We start from the raw sequence: 27,810 nt of genomic DNA, 5'->3' as shown, positions 1-27,810 counted from the left end.
GTTAGAGTGGTCAGGCTTGAGTGATAACAGCAGCAGGCTAGAAATTAATTTTGAGAAGATAAACACACAACAGCTGCAGGCAGGATGGTAGTTCAGGCAATGGAATGCTCTTCCTGTGAGATGACGGATCTAAGAGTACTTACTGGTCTTCCAGATCTACAGAAAATGCAGTGAACTTCAGCTCTTGACTGACAAGGTCAAGGAACTGGAGATGAAGCTGGATGCACTCAGGACCATCCTGGAGGTGAAAAACTTCATCGATAAGTCTTTTCCTGAGGTGGTCACACCTAGAGTGCAGGCTACTGATAATAGATGGGAGAAGTAAGAGGAATTAACAGTCAGTGAAGGGTTCTTCTGTGCCCATTCCCCTCAATAACATGTAGATCTATTTGGGTACTGCTGGGGGATGACCTAACAGGGCATAGCAGCAGCAGCCAGGCCAGAGGCACCGTAGCCAGCTCTGAGGCTCAGCAGGGAAGGGTAAAGTCAAGCAAAGCAGTAGTGATAGCAGACTGGATAGGGGGATGGATAGGAGATTCTGTGACCACGAAAGAGAAGCCAGGATGCTGTGCCTCTGAGGTACTACGGTCTAGGAAGTCTCAAAGAGGCCGCAGGAGATTTTCAGTAGAGAGGATGAGCAGCCAGAGGTTGTGGTTCACAATGACATAGGTAAAAAGGGGGAAGAGGTCCTGCAGAGTGACTACAGAGAGTTAGGAAAAAGGCCACAGAATTGGACTTCTAAGGTAGTAATCTCTAATTAAGTCCCAGTGCCACATGCAAGGCAGGGCAGGAATAAGATGGTGGTACAAATGAATGCACGGCTGAGGAACTGGTGCAGGGAGCAGGGTTTCTGGATCATTGTGATTTCGTCTGGAGATGGTATGTCCTGTACAAAAAGAACGGTTTACACCCGAACCCAAGGGGGACCAATATCCTTGCAGACAGGTTTGCTAGAGCTGTTGGGGAGGGTTTAAACTAAGTTGGCAAGGGGATGGGAACTGAAGTGATAGGGGTGAGGATGGTGCAGTTGGTATACAATTAGATACAGTGTGTAGTGAGACTGTGAGGAAGGGCAGGCAAATGATAGGGCAAAATTGCGGTCAGTGAGATGAGGTGAAGTGTAACATGGGGGAAAAGTGGAAAAAGGTGATGAATACATAACAGAAGGTGTAATATTTGAATGCTTGCAGTATATGGAATAAGGTAGATAATCTTGTAGAACGGTTAGAGATTGGCAAGTATGAAGTTGTGGGCATCACTGAGACATGGCTGAAAGAAAATCACAGTTGGGAGCTTAACATCCAAGGATACACACTGTATCAAAAAGACAGGCAGGTAGGCAGAGGAGATGAGGTCGATCTGCTGGTAAAAGATGAAATCAAATCCTTAGAAAGAGGTGACATAGGACTGGAAGATGTAGAAAGCTTGTGGGTAGAGTTAAGAAACTGCAAAGGTATAAAGACTCTCATGGGAGTTACATACAGTAGCCTGGATGTGGGATATAAATTGCAATGGGAAATTGAAAAGGCATGTAATAAGGCAACGTTATGATAGTCATGGGGGATTTCAATATGCAGGTAGATTCGGAAAATCAAGTAGGTGCTGGATCTCAAGAAATGAAATTTGTAGAATGCCTACCAGGTGGCTTTTTAGACCAGGTTGTGGTTGACCCCACTAGGGAATCAGCTACTTTGGATTAGATATTGTGTAATGAACCTGATTTGATTTACGGAGCTCTTGTAAAGGAACTCTTAGGAGGAGTGATTATTATATGATAGAATTCACCCTGCAGTTTGAAAGGAAGAAGATACAGTCAGAATTACTGAGGCATGATAGAGGAGCTGTCTAAAGTTGATCGGAAGGAGACACTAGTAGGGATGATGGCAGAAACCAATGGCACAGTTTCTGTCTGCAATTCAGAAGGTGTAGGATAGATGCATCTCAAAGTTGAAGTATTCTAAAGGGAGGATTAGGCAAACGTGGCTAATAAGTGAAGTCAAAGACAGTATAAAAACAAAAGAGAAGGTATATAATATAGCAAAAATTAGTGGGAAGTTAAGAAAAGATGAAATGTGAAGATAAGCTAGCCAAAAATATCAAAGAGAATATCAAAGTGTTTTTTTCAGATATATAAATAGTAAAAGAGAGATGAGAATGTATATTGGACTGCCCTGAAAATTACACTGGAGAGGTAGTAATGGGGACAAAGAAATGGCGGAGGACCTTAAGTATTTTGTGTCTGTCTTCTCTGAGATGACACTAGCAGTATGCCAAAAATTTGAGTGTCAGGGGTTAAGGGTTGTTGTAGGTGGCTTTTACTAAGAAAATGCTTGGGAAGTTGAGTAGGTCAAAGTCAGCATAACTTCTTTAAAGGGGAAATCTTCCCTGACAAATCTGTTGAAATTCTTTAAGGAAATAACAGGCAGGATAGACAAATGAGAGTCGGTGAAAGTTGTTTAGATGGATTTTCAGAAGGCCTTTAACAAGGTGCTGCACACGAGGCTGTGCAACAAGCTAAGAGCCCATGGTATCACAGGAAAGATACTAGCACGGATAGAAAATTGGCTGCTTTGCAGGAGACAAAGAGTGCAAATAAAGGGGGCCTATTTTCGTTGGCTGCTGGTGAAAGTGGTGTCTTGCAGGGGTCGGTATTGGGACCACTTCTTTTCATGTAGTATGTTAATGATTTGGATTACGGGATTATTGATGGCTCTGTGGCCAGGTTTGCAGATGATACAAATCTGGAGTGTATCATCTGGTGGAGGGGAAGGTAGTGTTGATGACGCAGTGAGAGAAAACTCAAAAATCTGAGGTGTAAAGGTATTTGGGGCTCCTTGTGCAGATTCCGTAAAGGTTAATTTACAGGTTGAGTGGATGGCAAGGAAGGCAAATGCAATGTTAGCATTCATTTTGAGAGGATTGGAATGAAAAAACAAGTATGTAATACTGAGGATTTATAAGACATTGGTTAGACTACTCTTGGAGTCTTATCTACAAATGGATGTGTTGACATTGTAGATGTTTCAAAGGAGGTTCATCAGAATGATTCCAGGAATGAAAGTGTTAAGGTATGACTGATGGCTCTGGGCCTGTACTCACTGGAGTTTAGAAGAATGAGGAGGGGGGATCAAATATTGAAAGGCTTAGACAGAGTGGATGTGGAGAGGATGTTTCCTGTAGTGGGGAGTCTAGGAGCAGAGGGCCATTTGGAATAAGATGAGAAGCAATTTATTTCGCCAGGGGATAGCGAATCTGTGGAATTCATTGCCACAGACAGCTGTGAAGGCCAAGTCATTGCATAGTTAAAGTGAAGTTGATAGGTTATTAGTTAGTCAGGGCATCAAAGTTTACAGGGAGATGGTCGTAGAATAGGGTTGAGAGATATAATAAATCTGCCATGATGGAAAACCGGAGTAGTCTCGATGGGCCGAGAGGCCTAACTGTGCTCCTATGTCTTATGGTCTAACTCTTCATGAAATTGTTCCAAAATTAACTAAGTAGGTCAGATAAATATATGAACAGTTATAACTTCAGTCTTGTGATTTATACGCTGCAAGTATCCTGTTCTGGGTCATTTATGTTAGTCCAGCCCCCAATGTTGCAGGCTGGCTTCCTGCCTGTACTGCTGCATTGGCTGGCAGTGTCAGCAGCTTTCCTTAGTACTGTCAGGGACTGCAGCCAATACAGAGGATACAGGAGTCTCCAAGGAGAATCATGTGGTACAGCAGCTTATGATGTCATCTTAAGCCCCTTACTAAACTATTCTGAGCTGTCTATAGTTCTATAAACAGAAAGCAGAAATCAGATTCTGGAACATGTTGGCACAGTTACTGGAGAATACATTAACTATAATTCTGATTTTAACTGATCCACAATACAATGAACTTTTTAAACTTTCTAACATTTCATTATGAGCATTAAAAGGTGACTGCCAACCCTGGAGATGCAAATTAAATGGGCCAGCTGGTTATATCTCAGTACTAACAAGTGTTATTTTGGGACCATGGTTAATGCTTCTCTTGCAATATGTCATTCCCGCAACACTTTTTGCACATTTTCTAGGCAGCTTCCAACATAACACTTAACATAACAAGGCATCTTCCTTCCAACCTCTCCCCGAAACACGGGAGTGGAACAGCCACAACACTCAGCCACTTCATCTACGTTTTAAAAAATTCAAGTTCAAGTTCAGTTTATTGTCACTCAACCATAGACAAGTATATCGCCAATTGAAACAGCATTCCTCCAGATCGAGGTGCACAATGGTACCTATAACACATAAAGTAATATTACTACCAGTAAATTAACAAATAATAAGGTGCACAAGTTAAAGAGCATATAGTATAATGTTACTGATGCTTCATACATGATGAGACCTGGATAGTGGTAGGGACTTCAGTAGTCTTACAGCCTGGTGGAAGAAGCTGTTTCCCGTTCTAACAATTCTAGTCCTAATGTTACGGCACATCTGGTGGTAGGGGATCAAAGAGATTGTTGGATGGATGGGAGTGATCGGTCAGAATGCTAAGGGCCCTACATATGCAGTGCTCCTGATAAATATCTCCGATGGACAGAAGAGAGAGCCCGATGATTATCTCAGCAGTCCCTGCAGTCCTTTGTAGGGACTTGCAGTCAGATGCCTTGCAATTCCCATACCAGATGGCAACACAGCTGGTCAGGACGCTCTCGATGGTGCTCCTGTAAAAACTGGCTAGAATGGGGGTGGGTGGGAAGAGCCTTAATCACCTCCTCAGGGAGTGGAGACACTGCTGTGCTTTCATAACCAAAGAGGTGGTGTAGAGGGGCCGGTGACAATGTCCACTATGTGCACTCTCAGAAACTTAGTGCTCCTAACTCTTTCAACAGATGAGCTGTGTATGTGCAGTGAGGAGCGGTCAGCCTGCACCTTCCTAAAGTCCATAATCATCTCTCTGGTCTTGTCCACATTGAAACTCCTGTCATTCTGCTCACACCAATTGCTCTACCTTCTTTCGTTGTTGATGAGGATAACCACTGTTAAGCCATCAGTGAACTTGATTCAGTTTGAACTGGATCGAGCAGTGCAACCATGCTTCAGCAGCAGCTGGCTGAGCATGCAGCCCTGACAGTTGCCAGTGTTTAGTGTGATAGAGCTAGAGTCACTTCTGCCAACACAGACTGACTGCGGCTTATCTGCCAATAAGTTCAGGATCTAGTTATAGAGAGGTGTTGATACCCTATGAGGACATGAGTAATCTATGTTTAATGCATTTCATTTTTTAAAACATGCCATTGACTTCACAATGTGACCTAAAGAGTACACTGGACCAGATGTTAACGTGGGCACCACGTTGGCAGGTTTGCATGTCTGATGACACTGCTACAAAACCTAATCAAGTCTGATCACAGTCTCTTCAGGGAAGAAAAACAGTTTTTTAAAATTCAGGTTTTATATAAAAAATGTGTTTTAAAGAAACTATTTGCAATATTCTGCTTATCATATTCTCTTGAATTGATTTAAATGTTTTTGAAGATCAGAAATGTTTAAAACCAATTTAAGAACTTTAAATGGAATGAGCTGAAAAAAGACCAAGAAGATGGTCTAGTATGGGACACATGATATGTCTGTCACCTGTCACATGTAGTGTGCAACGAACAGGCTGTTATCTGGAGCTCAATTTGACTGACAAAGTTACAAGAGAATATTGCAGCCACCAACATGAGAAGTGAGTCAGATCAAATGTGATCTGGCCTAATTTTGTTTTAATAATTTTTTTAACAAGTTAATTATGTAACAATAACAACTAGATTTTTTTTCTAAATTGTCTCTGACCTGTTGATTGAAAATCTTTTTACAGCCTTTGGCAACCAGTAAGCTAGTAGGGTGTTCTCGGACAGTTTTATGGGCATACTACCCAAAGGTGTACTCACAGTACAAATATTGCTCTACCTAAAGGAACCTAATAGTGCAGTTCACTTGTTTTTTTTGCAAGCATGAACTGTAAGTGAAGATATTCAGCGAGAGATTTGGGGCACTCAAGACAATTTAACCCACCATGTTTTTCATGTCTTTTTATATTTTCATTTCTTTTGATGACTCATGATATATAGTTCAAAGGTAATCAGGAATGGGTAATAAATACTGTTCTTGCCAAAAATGCTCATATTCTATTCGATGAGTAAAATATAAACTAGCATCCTGTAACAAAAACAGAAAAACTGGAAATGTTTACAACTCTTGTTCCTGTGCTTTGCTGGGCCCTTGGTAGTAGAGGCGCAGAAATCAAACAAGTTGAACTGGTTTTCTGAGTTCATCTGGATTAAATTCCCTGTTGAAAAATACTAGTCCAAAATTCTGCAGATGATAGAACTCTAATAAAACTGGAACAACTATTTTGCTTTGGTCAAATGATAGGTCATCCCCCTTTTTAAAAAATTCCCTTTCACCTTATTACTAATTCTTTTCTTCAACCCCTCCTTTGGCTGTAGCACATAATGCCAAACTTTCTCCAGTTCTGATTCATGGCCATTAACCTAAAACATGAACTCTGTTTCTTTCTCTACAGCTTCTATCTGACTTGAGTTGCATCATTTTCTTTAATCATACTTGACAATAAAAGTTAGGATGCAGTGGGTTTGTTCTACATTGGTTGACTTGTACAATGGAATGAGAAAATGGAGGGAAACACACAGAAGAATACAGCTGGCTGGAAATCCTGTGGTGTAAGGATTTAAAACAGCAAGGCTGCTGAAAGATGAAGCATCACAGTATATATAGCAATGATATGCCAACAGTACACAGCACATCTAGTTAAGCAATTATGTTCCAGGCAAAGGAGATGTACATCAACACATTCTCATCTTTACTAGTAATGCTCTTCTTGACAACACTGTCCACAGCAAACTTAATTGTGTCTCAACTGGTTTTAGAAGAAGGCCCTATGCTCGATCTTTCACATTCTGGTATGAGTTTTGCTTCAGTGGTTACCTAGTAACAAGAGTCTATACACACTATATATTTGCACATTACCACTCCACTCATGATATGATAATGCTAGAATGATCACGTCTTCAAATGGGATTTCTATATATTTGATTCATTGTTTGAAATTACTAGCTCCTTTGCAATTAATTCTAGGAAATGATTGATCAGTAACCATGCAGAATTCTAGCATAAAGGGAGCACAGATATCCCCTTTATCAGAAGGGGAAAGAGAGAATCATTCATAATGTCAGTTTAGTTGCGACTGAAATACTAGTATTCTCATTATCAGTAACACCGTTTCCCAAAAGCTTATTCAGAAAAAACGATGAACTATATGGCAATACTTATTCACACCCTCTCCCCCTCAGCTATCAGTCTCAATTTCAGAAAGCTTAAATATGTCAAATTTACAATTTTATGGACTAAGAACCTTACTTAGAGCAAATTGACATTGGTGTTCTTGTTTGCTAAGCATATTGTGAAATTACTTTTATGAACAATGGCACAGCTTTCATTCTTCCCCAAAAAAGAAATCTCTTAATTATATGGACAACTCACAAAAAGAATGAAGAAAAGCGTGACATTAGAAATAGGTATCCGCAGCTGCTATGATACATGCTGAGAAAAGAGAAACCATTAATCTTTCATCTCCAAGGACATAGATTTATCTTTGGCTTCTGGATGCACTTTACAAAGCCAGCTACAAGAGCTTCATTATAGCAAGCAGTGACATTAAGTGAAATGTGAAGTAGCCAGTTAGATTTGCTTTCCATATATCATGATCATCGGGACTAGAGTTTGTCAACTTTAATGAGGGTCTGTCCTACTTTGTGAAATACACAAAGGCTTTTAATATTGTGAAAGCAGCCAGAGAGCAGCTTATCTCAGCCACATATTTGTACATTAGAAAGGATTTTGGTTCACATCAAATATCATCAGATCTCATAGTAAACAGTTATTAAAACACACAGCAAAGTTGCTGGTGAACACGCACACTGATTTTTGTGTTTCTATAGATTTTGAGATTTTGATACTCTCTTTCCTTTCCATGGGTGTGTTTGTGGATTCTCATTAAGCAAATTTTACTTGAGTACGAGGCCCAAAGGATCTCAGCCCAAAGCATCGACTATTTATTCTCATCCATAGATGCATCCTGACCTACTGAGCTCTTAGAGCACATTGTGTGTATTGCTTATGAAATACTAAGTTCCCCCCAACTGTTCCCCTTCCTGATATGTAATATGAATCAAATAAAAATAAATTGTATTGTCATGGAAGACGAAATTAATATTGAGTTTTCACATAATAGGGTGGGAAGCTGATGCCACATCACACTATTTCCACTGTTGGATTTCACCCCAATCCTACATCTGTCAGCATTGGTACGGAATCTGAGCCCCCATTAGTTCCAGCCTGGTGATCAGAAGGTAAGTGGTAAATTATATTTTTAATTCTTTCTTAATGTACTTTAAGCTTATTTTATATTCATTGCATAATATTTGAATATATATTTTTAAATTATAATAATTTATATCACAGAACTTAAAAACTTGGCAGAAAAAAGCCCTTACTTTGTTTTAGGTTATAAGCTGTTAGTACATTCCAAGACAAAGACCTCAGGGGCACATTGTCTGAGTCCTCTCATCAACAGGATTTCAATACAATTCACCAGATGCCTTCCAGTTGCAAAGGGTTCGCTGTTCTGGAACTCCACATCTGTTCCAGGTATGTGCAGGTGGGCAGCACCCTAACCCTAACCCTAATGCCAGCACACTTTGCCACATTTTTGTCTCTTCTAGCATCTATGCATTAAAAGCAAGCTCATGTATGGTTTAGTTGGAAGTGGGATGGAGGGCAGGGGAGAAGACAAACTAGTATTCTGTCACTCCTATTTAAGTTACTTTAATGAGTGATTTGTACTTTTCTCCCTTTATCAGCGTTTCTGCAACACTATTTACCATTTATTTTTTAGCATTTTTTTCTGTTTAAATAAACTTTCATTTTAGGACCAAAACTTTAATAATTAAGCTTCATTAATTTTTAACAATTGTTTTGAATTCCAAAACAAGCACATGAGTAAAAGAAACGTGGGTAATTTACGATTCATAGCACAGCACTAAGTAAATAAATTTAAATAAATAGCAGATTTCTAAGTGTAATATTGGAGTTGGGTTACATATGTTACACACAGTATTTGCTAAGTGAAGTACTCCTTGAATATAGTACAATCAATTTTGCTGAAAAATCTCTCTCTCTCTCATCAGTGGCACTAAATGCAACAGATAGTGGTCCACCTCCAAAATTCATTCCATTAAAGGGATTGAAATGAATTTTGCCATCAGATGACACATGCTGTACTTGCAACTCCTTCTTGAAGAGGTATTTCTCCTTTTCTAAACAATTGTTTTTTGACAGGTTCAGAAATACTACATTTTGATGGATATCACTATGATATCACTACGGATTACAGGAGGTCTCAGCCTTGCTGCTTGCTAATTTTAGGCATGCATTTGTAAAATGCATAATATTACTGCTATTTATTTTGTTAAGACCATTTAGTGGACAAAGGTAACTTAGGGAAGTATTTATATGTTTCTCAGAGGGCTACCAGGCATTAACGGCAGATATTTTTGGAGGAATTTTAAACTCAGACACTGCTGCTCTACAATTATTTTGTGCCTACGTAATGTTAACACTAATTCAGCAGGTTAAATTTTGAATGATATTCATTTCATGATGGCCCATCTTTTATAAACCAGGCTTACGCATCATTACCACTTTTTGAAGTACAATTTATCTCTGATTTTATTGTGGCACTAATGCTACATCTGAACTAATCGCATATAAATATAATATGTTCAGAGTACCTTAATTATCAAATTATGTATAGATTTTATACAACCTCAAGATTTATCTCCTTACAGGCAGCCACAGAACAAGAAACCCAAAAGAACCCAAAAATAAATCCAACAAATATCCAATATGCAGAGAGAGAAAAAACAGATCATGCAAACAATAAAGCAAACAAGCAGCATTCAGAACAAAAGTGAGTCCATAGACACAAAGCCCAGAGCAAGCCCACAGCCCCAGCCTCAGCACATCACACGGAGGAGCAAAATGTCACCGAGCTTGCAGAGATGAAGCCCAGAGCAACCAAAGCAGGCCAACATCCTCAGACTTAGTGCAGTGAAAATCAAAGCAAACCGCACGGAGCAGGAGAAGAACCAGCCTGACCCTCATTTCAGGCCCTGACACCCTGCCTTTTCAATTGCCCAATCACCAGGTCGTCTTTTGCTCTTGTATCGATATGCCCTGGAGCCGGTCCCTGCCGCCCATACCCGCCCTTTCCACATCGGCCTGGTGCTTAGCTCAATCAGACCTTGCTCTCAGTTTAGGCAGACAGGCTCTGGAGCTACTTTGCTCCAGCTTTTCTCTGCTTCGCATAGCCTGACTCCATCTCAACCATTTCATCGAATATGCCTCAACCTCACTCCAACTTTGCATCGCACCCACATCAAACCTCAACCCTTGTGTCAGCCTCGCCTTCACTTGCCTCTTCATTGTTTGCAGTTATCAGTTACCATAATTTTTTATGAAAAACCGTTATTAATGAAGTATTTAGTTGTATTTCTTGCTTTATGAACCACCAGTAAGTTAACATTTATTTTCAGTCACCTCATCTTAAACTGGAATGAAGCATGATACAAAGAGAACAACACCTGCGTGTGACAGGCAAACGCATAACTGCTTTTTGACTTTTAGATATAGACTGTGGACCTGCGAATAAGGACAATACATGAAAAGTTGCTGAATTTGTTACTTTGTAGATTCTTGTACCAAGGACCAATGTATTTGCTTTACTCATTTTGAATCTAATTTCTGCTTTAATGTTGATTTAGAAAATGGGGAGGATTTGTATTTCTAAAACATGCTTCCCAATCTTTGGACCCCCCACCTCTCACCCAAAGCAATCTACAGCCATTAAGGTGCCTTTGAAGTGTAAACATTGCTGAAATGTTAGAAAAGCAGAAAGCAGTAAGTGAAAAACAAATTCCCATAAAGCAAATAGTAAGTATAAACAGGTGTTTTGGTGATGTTATTTGAAGGTTAGATGCTGGAAGGGACACTATGGAGAATCCATCTAGTTTCTCAAAATCATGCCACCAGACTTTTCACATGGGGGGGGGCGGGAGACAGGAGGCTTGAAATTCCTTCCAGCAACATAAAAACAGTACTTTGCTGTTCAGAGTTGACTTAAGTGGGAAGCAAATGCTTGGAGTTAGACTTGAAACCACTGCCTTGTCCCTCAGGTGAGTCTGTAACCAACTGACCAATGGACATCTTATTTGACAAGCAAAGACAAAGGGATGCCAGTATAGTACTTGAAAAACATCTAACACTAGATAGTAAGAAACAGAAAATGTTGAAAATATTCAGCAGGTAAGAAAATTTCAGTGGAGAAAGACATCAAGGTAACATTTCAGATTGGTGGCATTCCATCAGAATTGAATGTCATCTGTGCTCGGGTGTGCTGCAGTCATCAGTCTAAAACATGCACTAGCCTTGAAAATACTAATATGTCAACCAGTGTGCCTGGTTTGAGATTTATTCAAGAACTTGGTTTCCCCTGAGGGGCAGCACACTTTCTGCTCAGATCCACTGACAGTTTAATCAGCACCTCTAATAGACATGACAGAGAGGCAGAAGGAACAAAAAGCCAAAGTAGTTAAATTCTGGTAATGAACAATTTTTATGTGGGAGAAGTGAGTGAGTGCTAACACACCCTGCTGAATCAAAGAAACATTGTGAAGGAGAAGCTTTGTCAGATTGCGCTTTTTGTATCTCAAAGAAAACAAAATTAGCTCATTTTGGTCCTTTAGACCTTTATTTTCAACTCAAACTGCCACGAGCATGATAGCATAGATGTGGGTCTTTCACTTGTAATGCAATGTCTGAAATTAGTTAGCTGGTGATAGGCAGCCTGCTTTATTCAATGAGAATTTGTAGTTAGGTGAGCTGCCCAAAAGTTCTGGCTGTATATATGAAGTATATTTCAGTTTTTTTTTTAAAAGGCTGCTACATAAAATGTAGCTTATTGCTATTTGCTCTTCATTCTTCTCCTTTCTGTCAGGGATTGGTTGGCTGATCCAGTGATCTATTCCTTCATTAGCATGCATGTTAAGTGAAACTTGCTATTTGATTCAGCAAACAATGTATAGCAATCTGTGTTGCAGAATCATAACTTGAGAAACTGATCTAAATCCCCAATAAAGCCATGTATAGATTTCAATCCTTAATAACTCCAAACAGTTTCACAAAGTACTCCAGGGTCCCAATTATATTGCTAATTGAAAAGGAGCTACCTGGTGCTGAGGGTGGCCTTATGCTTTGGGTAAGAAGCGAGCCAGAAGAGTGATGGAGGGCTTTGCTGTAATGATCAGAGTATTGGATTGATTAGGATAATGCACAGTCATAAGAAGTGACCTTGGAAATCAAAACTTTTATCGAGCACTTGAGTGGATTGGAGGTGTGTAGGTGTCTGGGGAGGGATGACAGCCATAGAACAAAAGCATGAAAGATAGGGCCTTGCTGTATTGCAGTCACAGTCCAGCACTACTATGTGAAGGTCACACACAAAAGTTAGTCCGTATTCCCTGCAACATTCCTGGCAGAACAGCAACAGCTACTGTGTGCATTATATAGACATTACATAAGGTCACAAGGGTGAATCACTCTAGGAAAGATCCAGTCAAATTTCCAGCATGGTGTAAAAGCACCTAGAAGAGCTACTTTGCTCCAGGAAATATATCCATTTTCAATTGCATAACACTGACATTGTTAACAATTGAATTTTCAGGTAGAAGTTCTGTAACTAATTTTATTTCGTACTCCCACAGCCTCAGATTTAAAGGCTTCCTAATATTATATGAATCATAAGCTGAATTCAATATATCGAACACCTTGACATACTGATGTTCAGATCAGACTTCTGTCCTTAATTTGAAATAATATTCAATTTTGATTTCTACCTTAATTAAACATGTCACTGTAATGTTGTTCCACTTGGCTGCCCATATCAACTTTGGCCCTCAATGTCTTCACCTGCACTTCATTCCAAATGATACAAGGGTTTGCAGAATCTATGAAATTTCAAACAATGCAACTTGAACTACAAATATAAGAGGCTTTTAGGAGGTAAGATTAGTAAGTCTATAGATAACATGAAAATTGTTGGTGTTGTTGATCGTAATGATGGTAGTCTTCAGCTACTAATATCAGTGAGTTGGTACAATGGGGAGAAAACTGATAGATGAAGATTAATCTTGAAAAATGTAGAATGATGCATTTGGTCTAATAAGGGCATTGTATATTCACAATGTATGGAAGGATTTTAGGAAGTACTGGGGAACAGAGGAACCTTGGAAATGATCTCTGAAGATTTTTTAGAAATACCGCAAGGTAACAGCCCCTTCCAGCCCAACAAGCTCGTGTTACCCAACTACCCTACCCTACCCACCTATACGTCTTTGGAATGTGAGAGGAAACTAGAGCTCCCAGAGAAAATTTATGCAGGAAGAACATACAAACTCCTCACAGACGGCAGTGGAATTGAACCCAGGTACAGTATCTGGTGCTGTAATAGCATTACAGTACTGTTCCACTACTGTGCTGTCCCCAAGATGACTGCAAAGTAGATAAATTGGCTAGATGGCATACAGCATACCTGACTTCATTGACCAGGGAGTTGTATAAACTTGTAGGAGGTTATGCATACAATATTAGTTAGGCCCTATGTAGAGTACCATGCGCAGTTCTGATAACTACACTATAGGAAGGGCATGTTTGAACAGGAGGGGGTGCATGATTTTGCCCATGAGGGACCATTTCAGTTATGATATTCCAGAGAAGCTGGGTTTGTTTTCCTTGGAGCAGGGAAGGATGAAGAGGAATATAAAACCATATGGAGCATTGATGGGGTAGTTAATGATAAACTTTCTCCTCAGCAAAGGTGCCTATAACCAAAGGACACAGTTTAGAGGGGATCTGAGGAGAGCAGAGGAACTCTGGAATGCACTATGTAGGTGGCTACAGAATAAGCATTAGAAAACAAGATTCCTGTAGATAGGTACTTGATGACTAGCACCGATACAGTGAGCTAAAGAGCTTCTTTCAATACTGGATGACTCAATGAATACTCACCATTTGTGACACTGGGGCATTAATTTTCAGGGCTAACCACTTTAAGTGGAATGAAATGCCTACTGGGATTTGCAAATTTCTCATATTCAATAAGGAGGGAACAAAGTGATAAAAATTAACAATTATGTCCTAAATGGACCATAAGACCATAAGACATAGGAGCAGAATTAGGCCATTTGGCCCATTGTATCTGCTCCGCCATTCACTCATGGCTGATCCTATCTTTTTCTCCTTCTCAACACCCAGTTCCTGGCCTTCTCCCCATAACCTTTGATGCCATGTCCAATCAAGAACCTATCGATCTCTGCCTTAAATACACCCAATGACCTGGCCTCCACAGCTGCACACGGCAACAAATTCTACAAATTCACCACCCTTTGGCTAAAGAGATTTCTCCACATCTGTTTTGAAAGGGCGCCCCTCTATCCTGAGGATGTACCTTCTTGTCCTAGACTCTCCCACCATGGGAAACATCCTTTCCACATCTACTCTGTCTGGGCCTTTCAACATTCGAAAGGTTTCAATGAGATTCCCCTCCCCCCCGCCCCCCCCAGTCTTCTGAATTCCAGTGAGTAAAGACCCACAGCCATCAAATGTTCCTCGTATGATAACCCTTTCATTCCTGGAATGATCCTTATGAACCTCCCCTGGATGCTGTCCAATGCCAGCACATCTTTTCTAAGATAAGGGGCCCAAAACTGTTCACAATACTCAAGGTGAGGCCTCACCAGTGCCTTATAAAGCCTCAGCATTACATCCTTGCTCTTGTATTTTAGACTTCTTGAAACGAATGCTAACATGGCATTTGCCTTCCTCACCACCGATTCCACCTGCAAGTTAACCTTCAGGGTATTCTGCACAAGGACTCCCAAGTCCCTCTGCATCTCAGATTCTTGGATTTTCTCCCCATTTAGAAAATAGTCTACACATTTATTTCTACTACCAAAGTGCACGACCATGTATTTTCCAACACTGTATTTCATTTGCCACTTTCTTGCCTATTCTCCTAATCTGTCTCAGTCCTTCTGCATCCTACCTGTTTCCTCAAAACTACCTGCTCCTCCACCAATCTTCGTATCATCTGCAAACCTGGCAACAAGGCCATCTATTCCATCATCTAAATCATTTATATACAGCATAAAAAGAAGTGGTCCCAACACCGATCTCTGCAGAATACCACTAGTCTCTGGCAGCCAACCAGAAAAGAATCCTTTTATTCCCACTCACAGCCTCTTACCAATCAGCCAATGCTCTAACCATGTCAGTAACTTTCCTGTAATACTTAACTTGGCAAGCAGCCTCATGTGTGGCACTTTGTCAGAAGCCTTCTGAAAGTCCAAATATACACCATCCACTGCACCCCCTTTATCTATCCTACTTGTAATCTCCTCAAAGAATTCCAACAGGTTTATCAGGCAGGATTTTCCCTGACAGAAACCATGCTGACTTTGTACTATCTTGCCCTGTGCCACCAAGTACTCCATCACCTCATCCTTAACAATTGACTCAAACATCTTCCCAACTACTGAGGTCAGGCTAAATGGTCTATAAGTTCCTTCCTGCTGCCTTCCTCCTTTCTTAAAGAGTGGAGTGACATTTGCAATTTTCCAGTCCTCTGGCACCATGCCAGTGTCCAATGATTTTTGAAAGATCATTTCTAATCCACCACAATCTCTACCGCTACCTCTTTCAGAACCCTAGGGTGCAGATCATCTGGTCCGGGTGACTTATGTACCTTTAGGTCTTTCAGCTTTTTGAGCACCTTCTCTTTTGTAATAGTAACTGCATCCACTTCTCTTCCTTCACACACTACAACATCAGGCATACTGCTAGTGTCTTCCACAATGAAGACTGATGCAAAATACTCATTTAGTTCATCAGCCATCTCCTTGCCCCCATTGTTATTTCTCCTGCCTCATTTTCTATTGGTCCTATATCCACTCTCATTTCTCTTTTATTTTCAAGATACTTGAAAAAACCTTTACTACCCACTTTGATATTATCTGCTAGCTTGCTTTCATTTCATCTTTTCCCTTCTAATGACTTTTTTAGTTGCTCTCTGTAGGTTTTTAAAAACTTCCCAATCCTCTATCTTTCCACTAATTTTTGCTTTGTTGTATGCCCTTTCTTTTGCTTTTACAATAGCTTTGACCCCTAGCCAGCCATGGTTGTACTATTTTACTATTTGAATATTTCTTCATTTTTGGAATACACATGTCCTGCACCTTCCTCATTTTTCCCAGAAACACATGCCATTGCTGCTCTGCTGACATCCCTGTCAGCTGCTCCTTCCAATTTACTTTGGCCAACTCCTCTCTCTCACTGTAATTTCCCTACAATATGTCATGAATAGATATAAAGATTGGCAGGATCCCTGGAAAACATTGATGAAGTCTGGAATAAAGGCAATAGAAACCTAGAAAAGTCTAGAAGATAGTCAGATACCTAGTGTAGGATATAAAAGTAAATGACAAGTGTAATGTCCTGGTTCATATTTTTACTGTAATTTAGCAGTTCTGTAAGAGCAGTCTGCTGTGCTGTCAGCCTGTTTGGGTTATTGTCGAAGGTGAGGGAAGATGAGGAATGTGTGTCATCCAATTAGGATGGCAGAACTGTAACAGGGTAGCAGATTACACAGCATCCACACAAACCAGGGTTTGGGGTGGGAGAGCCATCTTGGTCCCAGGGGTTTGGCGGGACCAGAAACCAGGGGGTTTCATAAGGATGACAGCTAGTGCAAAGAAGAAAAACATTGATCGCTAATTGTTTTGAATTAGCTGTTTGCTACTTCCATTCAAATGTAAGTTCATCATCTATCACATTTTATTTATTTATTTTCAACCAATGAACCTAACAACCGGAACGTCTTTGGAGTGTGGGAGGAAACTGGAGTAACTGGAGGAAATCCACGCAGACATGAGGAGAATGTTCACTGCCTTGCAGGCAGTAGCGGAAACTGAATCTGGGTCACTGGTATGGTAAAGCGTTGTGCTAACCACTAGGCTACTGTGCTGCCCCACATTCTGTAAATTCTTACCAGATGTATTCTAAAGACCCATTGGTTTTTATTGGTCTATAATAGGTCCTCAGAACATGTCTGGTAGTTTCATGAATTGAAGTATCCTAGCCATTACTGTTGGATGTAAACTTGTCACCCAGTCATGAACCCAGACTTTTAGATTGCTAGTTCAGCAATACAATCTCTGTGATACCATTCAACAAATTCTTAATGTAACTTCTTTACAAGCTCCTCAAATGTAGATATTTTTCACTCAAAGCAATCATAGTGTCAGAGATATCAGAGATAAAATTGAAATCTAATGGGGGGGGAAGATTGTTGTTGTTGTAGGTTGACCCTTGGTTTTTCAACCTGTTAAAAAAATCTCAGTTATGGTTTTAAAAAAGATTGCATGACCATTAAACTCATATGAAGGCAAAGATTGCAGAGATCATGATGCAATCAAATGACAGCCTTAATACTACTGTACAGGAAAAAAGTCCCAGTAGATGACTGCATCAGGAATATCTGTATTCACTCTTCATAGGGTGTTTGCAGACCATTTCTGTTTCCAGAATGTGGGGATTGACAACTTTATTGGACTCTTCGGGAAGTAGCTCCACCACGGTTTAGCTCATCACAACACACAAAAACAGGAGGAGCAGGTCATCAGACTTGATTTGCTATTTAATATGATATGGCTGATCTAGGCATACCGGCCTCAATTCCTCTTCTGTACCAGTTCACCACGATGCTCAATTTCTTGATCCTTCAAATATTTATCCACCTAAAATATATTTAATGATCTGGCTTCCCACAACCTTTAGAGGCGGATGCTCCAAATTTGTTCCATGTAATTCAAGGTTCTAAGTGAAATAGGCAACATGAAGAAAGAGTGACAAAAAGACCATAAGATATAGGAGCAGCTGTTGTACTGTAATGTGTTGTATGATAAAGCTTTTACTTCCCAATGCATGCCCTTTCTGTCAGCTGATTCCATTACTTATGTGACTCGACACTTTAATATTGTCAAAGTATATTATAGATTTTCCTCTCAAAAGATGAGGCGTTATTAAGCAGTTATGAAATCCTACAGTTAAATGCAAATATAAGAGTGCGGGTGTTCTATAAAGTAAATTAAACCAGTCAGACTGGGCATGCCGAAAGTTGTCACAGCCTGATGTTTAGATGAGCTTGGGAAATACTCAATCCTTGGTTTTGAAATCTATAACATTACTAGACCCATGGACTACTGTTTTGTGATACACAGATAATTTACTCCCTTAAATGTTTTCATAACAGTGCTTGGGCATTCAATCAGTGTTTTCAAGTTACATAATTTATAACCTTATTTTAGCACCATAGTCAGCAACTAAGTGGATCTAACGCTGAAGGAAGGTTTAAAGGGAATAATACAGTAGATATATCAGGAAATCCTTAGTCAAAACAATTTGCGATTTTAAAATTGACATAGAAGCGCCTTCCAGCTAGGAAACCCTATTGATATTAAGAACAGCAAACCCCTAGGGCCAATTCCATTCAAAACAAAGGCTGCTAACACAGACAAGGTTACCCTTATTCTAGAGCTATTCTGGAGCTACCGGATCACAACAATCTACTCTGTCGGCTGAGAAGTATAACTCACAGACTGTATTTCTATGTTCTTGGGTAGCTGGCTCAAAGCTGTGCCTCCAAAGCTAGACAAGGGGACTTCATACTGAATTATATCACATCAATTGGACTGGGATTGATCTACTGTCTGTGACATCATAAAACTGGCATACATGTGAAACCTGTTGTTTTGTGGCAGCAGTGCATAGCAATAAAGACTATAACTTAATATGAAATATATTTTTGTAAATTAAATTGAGTAGCACAAAAAGAGCAAAATCGTGAGGTAGTGTACAAGGATTCCTTTAATAAAGGAGGGCGACAGCAGAAAGGAAATTATAGACCAATTAGCTTGACCTCAGTGGATGGGAAGATGTTGGGAGTCAATTGTTAAGGATGAGGTTATGGGGTACTTGGTGACACAGGACAAGATAGGACGAAGTCAGCATGGTTTCCTTAAGGGAAAATTGTGCCTGACAAACCTTTGGAATTATTTGAGGAGATAACAAGTAGAATAGATAAAGGAGATATGTTTCAATTTTTAGAAAGCCTTCAACAAGGTGCCACACGAGGCTGCTTACCAATTTAAGAGCCCGCAGTATTACAGGAAGGTTACTGGCATGGTTAGAGCACTGGCCGATTGGTAGGAGGCATTCTTTTCTGGTTGGCTGCCAGTGACTAGTGGTGTTCCGCAGGGTTCGGTGTTGAAATTGCTTCTTTTTATGCTGTATATCAATCATTTGGCATCCACTAGTCTCATGAGACCATGGATTTGCGCCTTGGAAGGATTCCAGGGCGCCGGCCTGGGCAAGGTTGTATGGAAGACTGGCATACATGCTACAGACATGCTACAAGTCTCCCCTCTCTACACCACCGATGTTGTCCAAGGGAAGAGCATTAGGACCCATACAGTTTGGCACCAGTGTCATCGCAGAGCAATGTGTGAGTAAGTACCTTTCTCAAGGACACAACACACTGCCTCAGCTAAGACTCGAACTAGCGACCTTCAGGTCACTAGATGAACGCCTTAACCACTTGGCCACTGGATCCAGATGGGAATTGGGAAGAGAGAGTGAGGCTGACGCTGCTCAACTCTCCCTCACTTAAATCCAAATCAAGCGCTAGTCTCGACACCATCACCATGGAGTCAAGGTCTTCATCAACGTCAACGATGGACGAACAACAACATATCAATCATTTAGATGATGGAATAGATGGCTTTGTTGCCAAGTTTGCAGATGATACAAAGATTGGTGGAGGGGCAGGTAATGTTGGGGAAACAGGAAGGCTGCGGAAGGAATTAGACAGATTAGGAGAATGGGCAAGAAAGTGGCAAATAAAATACAATGTGGGAAAATGCATGACCGTGCACTTTGATAGAAGAAACAAATGTGCACACTATTGTATAAACAGGGAGAAAGTCCAAAACTTTGTGATACAAAAGGACTTGGGAGTCTTTGTGCAGAACACCTTAAAGGTTAATTTGTAGGTTGAGTCAGTGGTGAGGAAGGCAGCTGCAATGTTAGCAAGAGATCTAGAATATAAGAGCAGGGATATGATGCTGAGGCTTTATAAGGCACTGGTGAAGTCTCACCTTGAGTATTGCGAACAGTTTTGAGCTTCTTATCAAAGAAAAGATGTGCTGGCATTGGAAAGGGCTCAAAGGAGGTTCTGAAGGATGATTATCGGAATGAAAGGGCTCTGGGCCTGTTCCTTCTAGAACTTAGATGGATGGTAAGGTGGGGGGGGGCGGGGGAAATCTCATTGAAACCTTTCAAATGTTGAAAGACCTAGACAAAGTAGATGTGGAAAAGATATTTCCCATGATGAGGGAGTCTCAGACAAGAGGGCACAGCCTCAGGATAGAGGAGCATCCATTTAAATAGATATGTGGAGAAATTTCTTTAGCCAGAGAGTGGTGAATTTGTTACAACAGGATGCTGTGGAGGCCAGGTCTTTGGGTGTATTTAAGGCAGAGACTGATGTTCTTGATTGGCCACAGCCTCAAAGGTTCTGGGGAAAAGGCCAAGGAGTGGGGCAGAAGAGGGGGAAAAGATAGGATCAGCCATGATTGAATGGTAGTGCAGACTCAATGGGCCAAATGGCCTAATTCTGCTCCTATATCTTATTGTCTTATAATTCAATGTCCATTCAGAAATCTGATGGTAGAGGGGAAGAAGCCGCTCCTGAAACATTGAGTGTATGTCTTCAGGCTACTGTACTTTCTCCTTAATGGTAGAAATGAAAAGAGGGCACATCCGGGGTGATGGGGGTCCTTAATGATGTATGCCGCCTTTTTGAGGTATCATCTTTTGAAGACGTCCTCAACGCTAGAGAGGCTAGTGTACGTGGCAGAGCCGGCTGTGTTTGCAACCTTCTGCAGCTTTTTCCGATACTGTGTAGTGGCGCCTCCATACCAGATGGTGATGCGACTGGTTAGAATGCTATCCACAGTACATCTGCAGAAATTTGCAAGAGTCTTTAGTAACATCCTCAAACCACTAATGAAATATAGCCATGATTGTGCCTTCTTTGTAATTGGATTAATGTGCTGTACCCAGTATAGATCTTCAGAGATATTGACCCCCAGGAACTTTAAACTGCTCATCCTCTCCACCTCTGATCCCTTGATGAGGACTGGTGTGAGTTCCCTCAACTTTCCTTTTCTGAAGTCCACAGTCAATTCCTTGGTCTTACTGATGTTCAGTGCAAGATTGTTGTTGTGATACCACTCAACCAGCTGATTTATCTCACTCCTGTACACTTCATAGTCACCATCTTAGGTTCTGCCAAGAATAGTGGTGTCATTTGTAAATTTATAGATGGCATTTGAGCTGGGCCTAGCCATACAGTCATGGGTGAAGCAACAGTAGATCAGTGGGTTAAGCACACATTCCTAAGGTGCACCAGTATTGATTGTCAGTGAGGAGGAGATGTTATTTCCGACCTGCACTAATTGTGGTCTCACAATGAGGAAGTCAAGGATCCAGGTGTAGCAGGAGGTGCAGAGACCCCTTGTTTTGGAGCTTGTCGATTAGTACTGAGGGTATGATTATGTTGAACGCTGAGCTGTAACCCATAAACAGCAGCCTGATGTAGGTACTGCTATTGCCCAGGTGATTCAAGGCTGAGTGCAGAGCCAGAGAGATTGCATCTGCTGTTGATCCAATGTGGCAATAGGCAGATTACAGCGGATCCACATCCTTGCTTGGCAGGTGTTGCAAACAAATAATGAAGAAATCTTTAATTAACTTATCAATATATTATCAGGATCTGCAATGATTCCACAAAACAGAGATGGAAACAGTTTCCCTAAACAATTTGAGACCACAAGACACAGGAGCAGAATTAAGCCATTTTGTCCATCAGGTTTGCACTGCCATTCAATCATGGCTGATTTACTTTACCTCTCAACACCATTCTCCTGCCTTTTCTCCGCAACATTTGACACCCCTACTAATGACGAATATATAACCTTCACTTTAAATATACCCAAATTCATGGCCTTCACTGCTGTCTATGGCAATGATTCCACTGGCTCACCACCCTCAGGCTAAATAAATTCCTCTTCATCTCTGTTCTCAAGGGATGTCCTTCTATTCTGAGGCTGTGTCCTCTGGTCCCAGAGTCCCACACTACAGGAAACATCCTGTCTATGTCCACCATATCTAAGCCAATATTCAATAAGCTTCGATGAAATCCCCTCTCGTTCTTCTGAACTCCAATGAGTATAGACCCAGACCATCAAACTCTACTCATACTTTAACTTTGTAGTACCATGGGAAGATGGTGTTGAAGAAGCTTATGAGAGGAAAAAGACCAAGTACTCTGAACTGGCAACTGAAGCTGCCCAGAATGGCTGGAAGACCAAGACTTTCCCTGTAGAAGTGGGATGCAGGGGATTCGTTGCTACATCTACAACCAGTCTATTGAGGAAGATGGGGGTGAGGGGTCATTCCCTCCAATCAAGTCCTTATCAAATGCAGCAGAAGAAAGCAGCAATTGGATTTGGATTAAAAGGAAAGACAACAACTGGGCTGCAAGATGACGACAGGAGGGTATAGAATTGAGGGGGGTATATCAGGGACGCCAGGTAGCACCGTTGAGCCCTCTGGAGATGTCGTGGGCTTATCAACGATATGTCAAAGAAGGAGGGTGACCACCTGATGACCCCGATGATGTACCTACCCTCCCTCCTTATCACCACTCCAAGCCCACTGCCAACATCGAGAGTGCTGACTTACCATAGGGATTGAAACATCAAGTCCTAGTAGATCTACTACTTTCATTCCCGCGATCATTCTTCTGAACCTCCCTAATTTCTCTCATGCCAACACACTTTTTCTTAGATAAGGGCCCAAATTTGCTCCCGGTACACCAAATGTGGTCTGAACAATGCCTTATAAAGCACTATATCCTTGTTTTCATGGTCCTTTCGAAATGAGTGCTAATGTTCCATTTGCATTCCTAAATAATGACTTAACCTACAAGTTAACCTTCAGGGAATCCTGCACAAATACTCTCAAACTCTTTGCACCTCCAATTTCTGAATTTGCTCCCCATTTAAAAAAAAGTTTACATCTTTATTCCTTCTACTAAAATGCATGACCATGCACTTCCCTACACTGTATTCCATCTGCCACTTCTTTACCCATTCTTCTAATCTGGCCAAGTCCTTCTGCAGGCCCTCTCCTTGCTCAACACAACTGCCCCTCCACCTACCTTCGTATTGTCTGAAAACTAAACACCACAAAACCATCATATCTGTCATCCAGACATTGAACATATAATGTGAAAAGCAGCAGACCCAACATTGACCCCTGTAGCGCACCATTAGACACTGGCAGGCAACCAGAACAGGACCCCTTTATTCCCCCTCTTTGCCTTCTGCCAGTCAGCCAATTTTCTGTTCATGCTGATATCTTTCCTGGAACACCATGAGCTCTTACCATAATTCGCAGCCTCATGTGTAGCATCTTGTCAAAGGCCTTCTGAAAATCCAAGTGAAAGGCATCCACAACATTTCACAGGAGCTGGACAAGTTCTTGAGAATGAGAAACATATTGGCTTACAAAGAAGTGTGAATGCACAACAGCTCTTTCAAAGTCCCATCACAATCACAAAAGATTGAGTGATTACTTTCTGTGCAATACATTTCAGTGATGCCACATTTTCAATCTAGCAAAAGTTGTACAAAAGCTACAGTAAGTCAAAAGTTAATGCAATTTCTTAAATTAAAAAAGACTAAGATTATTTCTTCATCCTATTAAAATAAAAGTTCATACAATATCTTAAAGACATGAGGATTGTTAGGTTAATTAGCTTGAGTAAATTAACCTAGCATGTGGGTGAGTGGTAGAATCCGGGGAAAGAATAAAATAAGATTCATGTAAAATTAATTTAAATGAATGACTGATGTGGCATGGACCTGATTGGCGAAGGGCTTGATTCCATGCTGCATGTCTCTATAACTCCAATGAGCTACATTAAAGAGAAGTAACTTTTAAAATATCACCATTTGCAACTCATTCATAGACATGGTATTTCCATAATTTCTGATACACTCTTACAAAATGCAAAGGGCAGAAATACTCTTGTGTTTGCTCATGTTCAGAGGCTAAGCTCCACGCCGTTGTTGACGCTTCTGCTGAAACATGTGAGAGGATGGTGCTTATACTCAAAATCCACAAAACTCTACCAGTCTGTCCCTACGGCACCTGCAGTGCCCTTCAACGATAAAGATTCATGGAGAGATGCCGGAAAATATAGACCATTTTCCCAATCACAGAAGCAACCACAAGGCAAAAGATCACATTGATGATTAAATTCACTCTCTCCTTCAATGGGCTAGCACAGATCTTGGTCATTTGAGGGAAGGCCATTTGAAAATCAAGATCTCCAAGCTGGTACAAAACCTATCAGACCAACCCCTGCACTCCTATAAACTTTTATGACTTACACTACCTACAACAGGCATCACAAGGCACTGGAAATTTTAACTTGTGCTGCTCTGCAAGATCTCCTAAATTGATTGTCCTCTCCCAAGACAACACCTAATCATTAAGGTACTAATTACAATTATATTGGTCACGCCACATTGCATGCATGTCAATACCAGATTCTTGAAAGAGACATCCTATTCCGAGCTCTGTCAGCAGAAGGAAGTACCAGGGTGGTATTTTCAATAATGTGCTTAATGTCTCCTTGAAGAAGTAAAACAACTCTAGTTGCTTCTGAGAACCTCCAGCTCATTACTATTCAAAGCAGAGAAGCCAGGATGAAATTGAGAATATTAAGAGCACACAGCTGGCAGAAGGAGTGGTCCTCTGTAGATACTACCCACCCACCCTGAACCTTCTGTGGAAGAGTCTGTGACTCCCACACTGTCTTTGTTAGCCACCTCCGAATCTATAAGACTGTATGTATGAAAGTAAAACATCCTTGATCCTGAGGGTTTGCTCAAATAAGAGTTTCCAGTAATGGATTTTTTTTAGGTTTTCTAGCCATTAACAGATGCTATATTACTCAAAAGCTGCAAGCCTCAGGGTCCTGCCCAGACTAATGCCAACATTTTTTGTCTGTCTGGGAATAACAAGAAAAGCCAACATATCAATTCCAGGATCGATTTCTTGCCTCTACATTAGTTATTGTGATTTATAATATGCAACAGAGGATTGAAGCCATTTTTCCTTTCAGCCAACAGTAAAAAAAACTCGTTGTTCTTCTGCTTTGGATACATGCTTTTATAATCCATACCAAAAATGTATTGAATTAAAAATTCTACATATTTTCTTAATCTGTGCCATAGTCCATGAGGTGAACAAATAGCCTTTTAGTCACAGAAAGTGGCAGAGTCATAAAACACATAAATAGGCCCTTTGGTCCAACTGGTCCATACTGACCAAGATTTCCATCCATGCTAGTCCCATTTGCCATGTTTGGCTCATAACCCCTTAAAACTTTCTTATCCACGTATTGTCCGATTACCTTTTAAACGTTGTTCATGTGCCTGCCTCAACTACTTCCTCTGGTAGCTCATTCCACATACTGACCGTCCTCAGGGTGATAAGTTGTCCCTCAGTGCTCTATTAAATCTCTCCCTCTCATCTTTTGTCTTGGGATTCTGTTTATCTATCATGCGCAAGATTAATACTGTCATGAAATTTCAGGAACATACAGTAACGTTTAAAAGATTGATCGAATTAACATTTTTTCTTCCATTTGAATATCACTACTGCCCAACAAGCAACGTTACCTTTCTTCAGAATACTAAAGGGTTCAAGTTCATAGTTCACAGGAAGTCACAACATAGGTTGATCAGAGCTATAGAAGGCTTCTGGCACGTTTGTCTTCATTGGTGACAGCAAAGAATATAAGAGTTGTGATGTCACAATTTTATAAAAATGCAATTAATAGATGACTGTGTACAGTTTTGACTGCCATGCTATAGAAAAAATGTGATAGGGCTGGGGAGAATGCAGTGGAAATCCATCAGGATGAGGTCTGGATTGGAAGGCTTTAGCGAGGAGGTGAGATTGGAAATACTGGGCATGTTTTCCCCAGAGTAAAGGTGCCAAGAAATGATAGGTGTATCAAATTATAAGACAATTGGAATCTTTTTCTCAATGTAGGGCCATTGAAAGAAGAGGGAAAAGCTTTATTTTAAACATCAAGAATGATTGATATCTGGAATATGCTGCCAGAAGAAGTGGAGGACTCAGGTGAAATCACTACATTGAAAAGGCATTTAGACAGATACTTAACCAGGCATGGCATGGAAATATACAAATGAGTAAATAGGATCAGTGAAGATGGGTAAAGGGTCAGCATGGATGTAGAGGGCCAAAAGGCCTGTTTTGGTGCTGTGAACTTCACAAAACTAACCTGGTGAAGGGGAGTCAGAATAATAAAGGCTGACATTAATAGGAATAGTGAAGTAGGATCCTAGCATTGAAAAATGAGATATAGATGCAATAAGGGTGGACATAGGAGACAACAAAGACTAATGGATCCTGGTGGGATCGGTTAACCGTCGCACCAATCGTGAGTTGGAGAGCTCCAAGAGAGGAGGCAGCACCCAGGTCTGGGAGCGAAGTTTGTTTTTTTTTAATTACAGAGCTGAAAATAATATATATTAAAAAAAAGAAAATATAATGCCGACCACCAAAACTATAACATAATTCACAACAAAAAACCATAAAACTTATAGGGAAAAAAAGCTGAAAGTAAGGGATTGTAGTAGAAAAAAAAGGATAAACTCAATCTAAAGAGGAGTTATGAAAGTATTCAAGAAAAGGTCCCCACACCTTATGAAACTTTATGTCCAAATTAAGAAGTGAATAATGAATCTTTTCAAGGTCTAAACAGGACATAATATCACTAAGCCATTGATTATGAGTGGGTGGGGCAGCATCTTTCCACCTAAGCAGAACTAATTGTCTAGTCAAGAGAGAGGCAAAAGATAATGTTCGACGTTTAGTCAGACTCAAGTGCATGTCCACTTCACCCAAGGTGCCAAAAAGAGCAATCAGAGGGTTAGGTTCTAAGTGGCAATTAAGAATATGGGATAGGGTTGAAAAAACTCTCTCCAGAGTTTCTCTAGACTAGGAGGGAGCGAAGTTTAAAAGGGAAAAGCTTCGCTGGAACTCAGCTATAACCAGTGCGCCAGTTATGAGTTGGAGAGCTCCAAGAGAGCGGGTGGCACACAGGTCCGGGAGTGAAGTTTAAAAGGGGAAAGCTTTGCAGTAACTCGGCTATAACCGGAGCACCAATCGTGAGTTGGAGAGCAGGGAAGGTTCAGGCATAAACATTGCCTAGCGGAGTGGTCATCAACAGAGTGGTCTTAGGAGGGCTTTGGCGAGTTAAGTGGGTAAGTGGACTCCGTTTTTATTTTTGCTTGCATTTTTTTCTGGAGGAACAGAGAGCATGTCTGTAGGGTTAGTACTTTGCTCTGAGTGTCAGATGTGGGAATCCTGGGAATCTTCTAGTCTCCCAGATGGCCACATCTGCACCAGGTGCACTGAGATACAGCTTCTAA

General features: G+C 40.7%; 1 protein-coding gene across 5 annotated transcripts in view; it reads right to left on the bottom strand.

Annotated features, from left to right (window-relative positions):
- fars2 (phenylalanyl-tRNA synthetase 2, mitochondrial) overlaps window positions 1–27,810 on the bottom strand; it is a 434,754-nt gene that overhangs the window by 47,597 nt on the left and 359,347 nt on the right. Inside the window, exon 8 of one of the 5 annotated variants that reach the window (XM_063070035.1) lies at window positions 23,723–23,817. The exons of the other annotated variants lie outside the window; for them this stretch is intronic. Coding sequence (XP_062926105.1) covers window positions 23,754–23,817 — 64 coding nt within the window. The 3' untranslated portion in view covers window positions 23,723–23,753. The remainder of the gene's footprint in view (window positions 1–23,722; window positions 23,818–27,810) is intronic. 5 annotated transcript variants of the gene reach the window in all.

This window comes from Mobula hypostoma, chromosome 17 (assembly GCF_963921235.1).
Source record: "Mobula hypostoma chromosome 17, sMobHyp1.1, whole genome shotgun sequence".
In the NCBI taxonomy this organism is placed as follows: Eukaryota; Metazoa; Chordata; class Chondrichthyes; order Myliobatiformes; family Myliobatidae; genus Mobula; species Mobula hypostoma.
The sequence above is the reverse complement of the archived record's forward strand: the minus strand, read 5'-3'. Positions and strand labels throughout refer to the sequence as shown.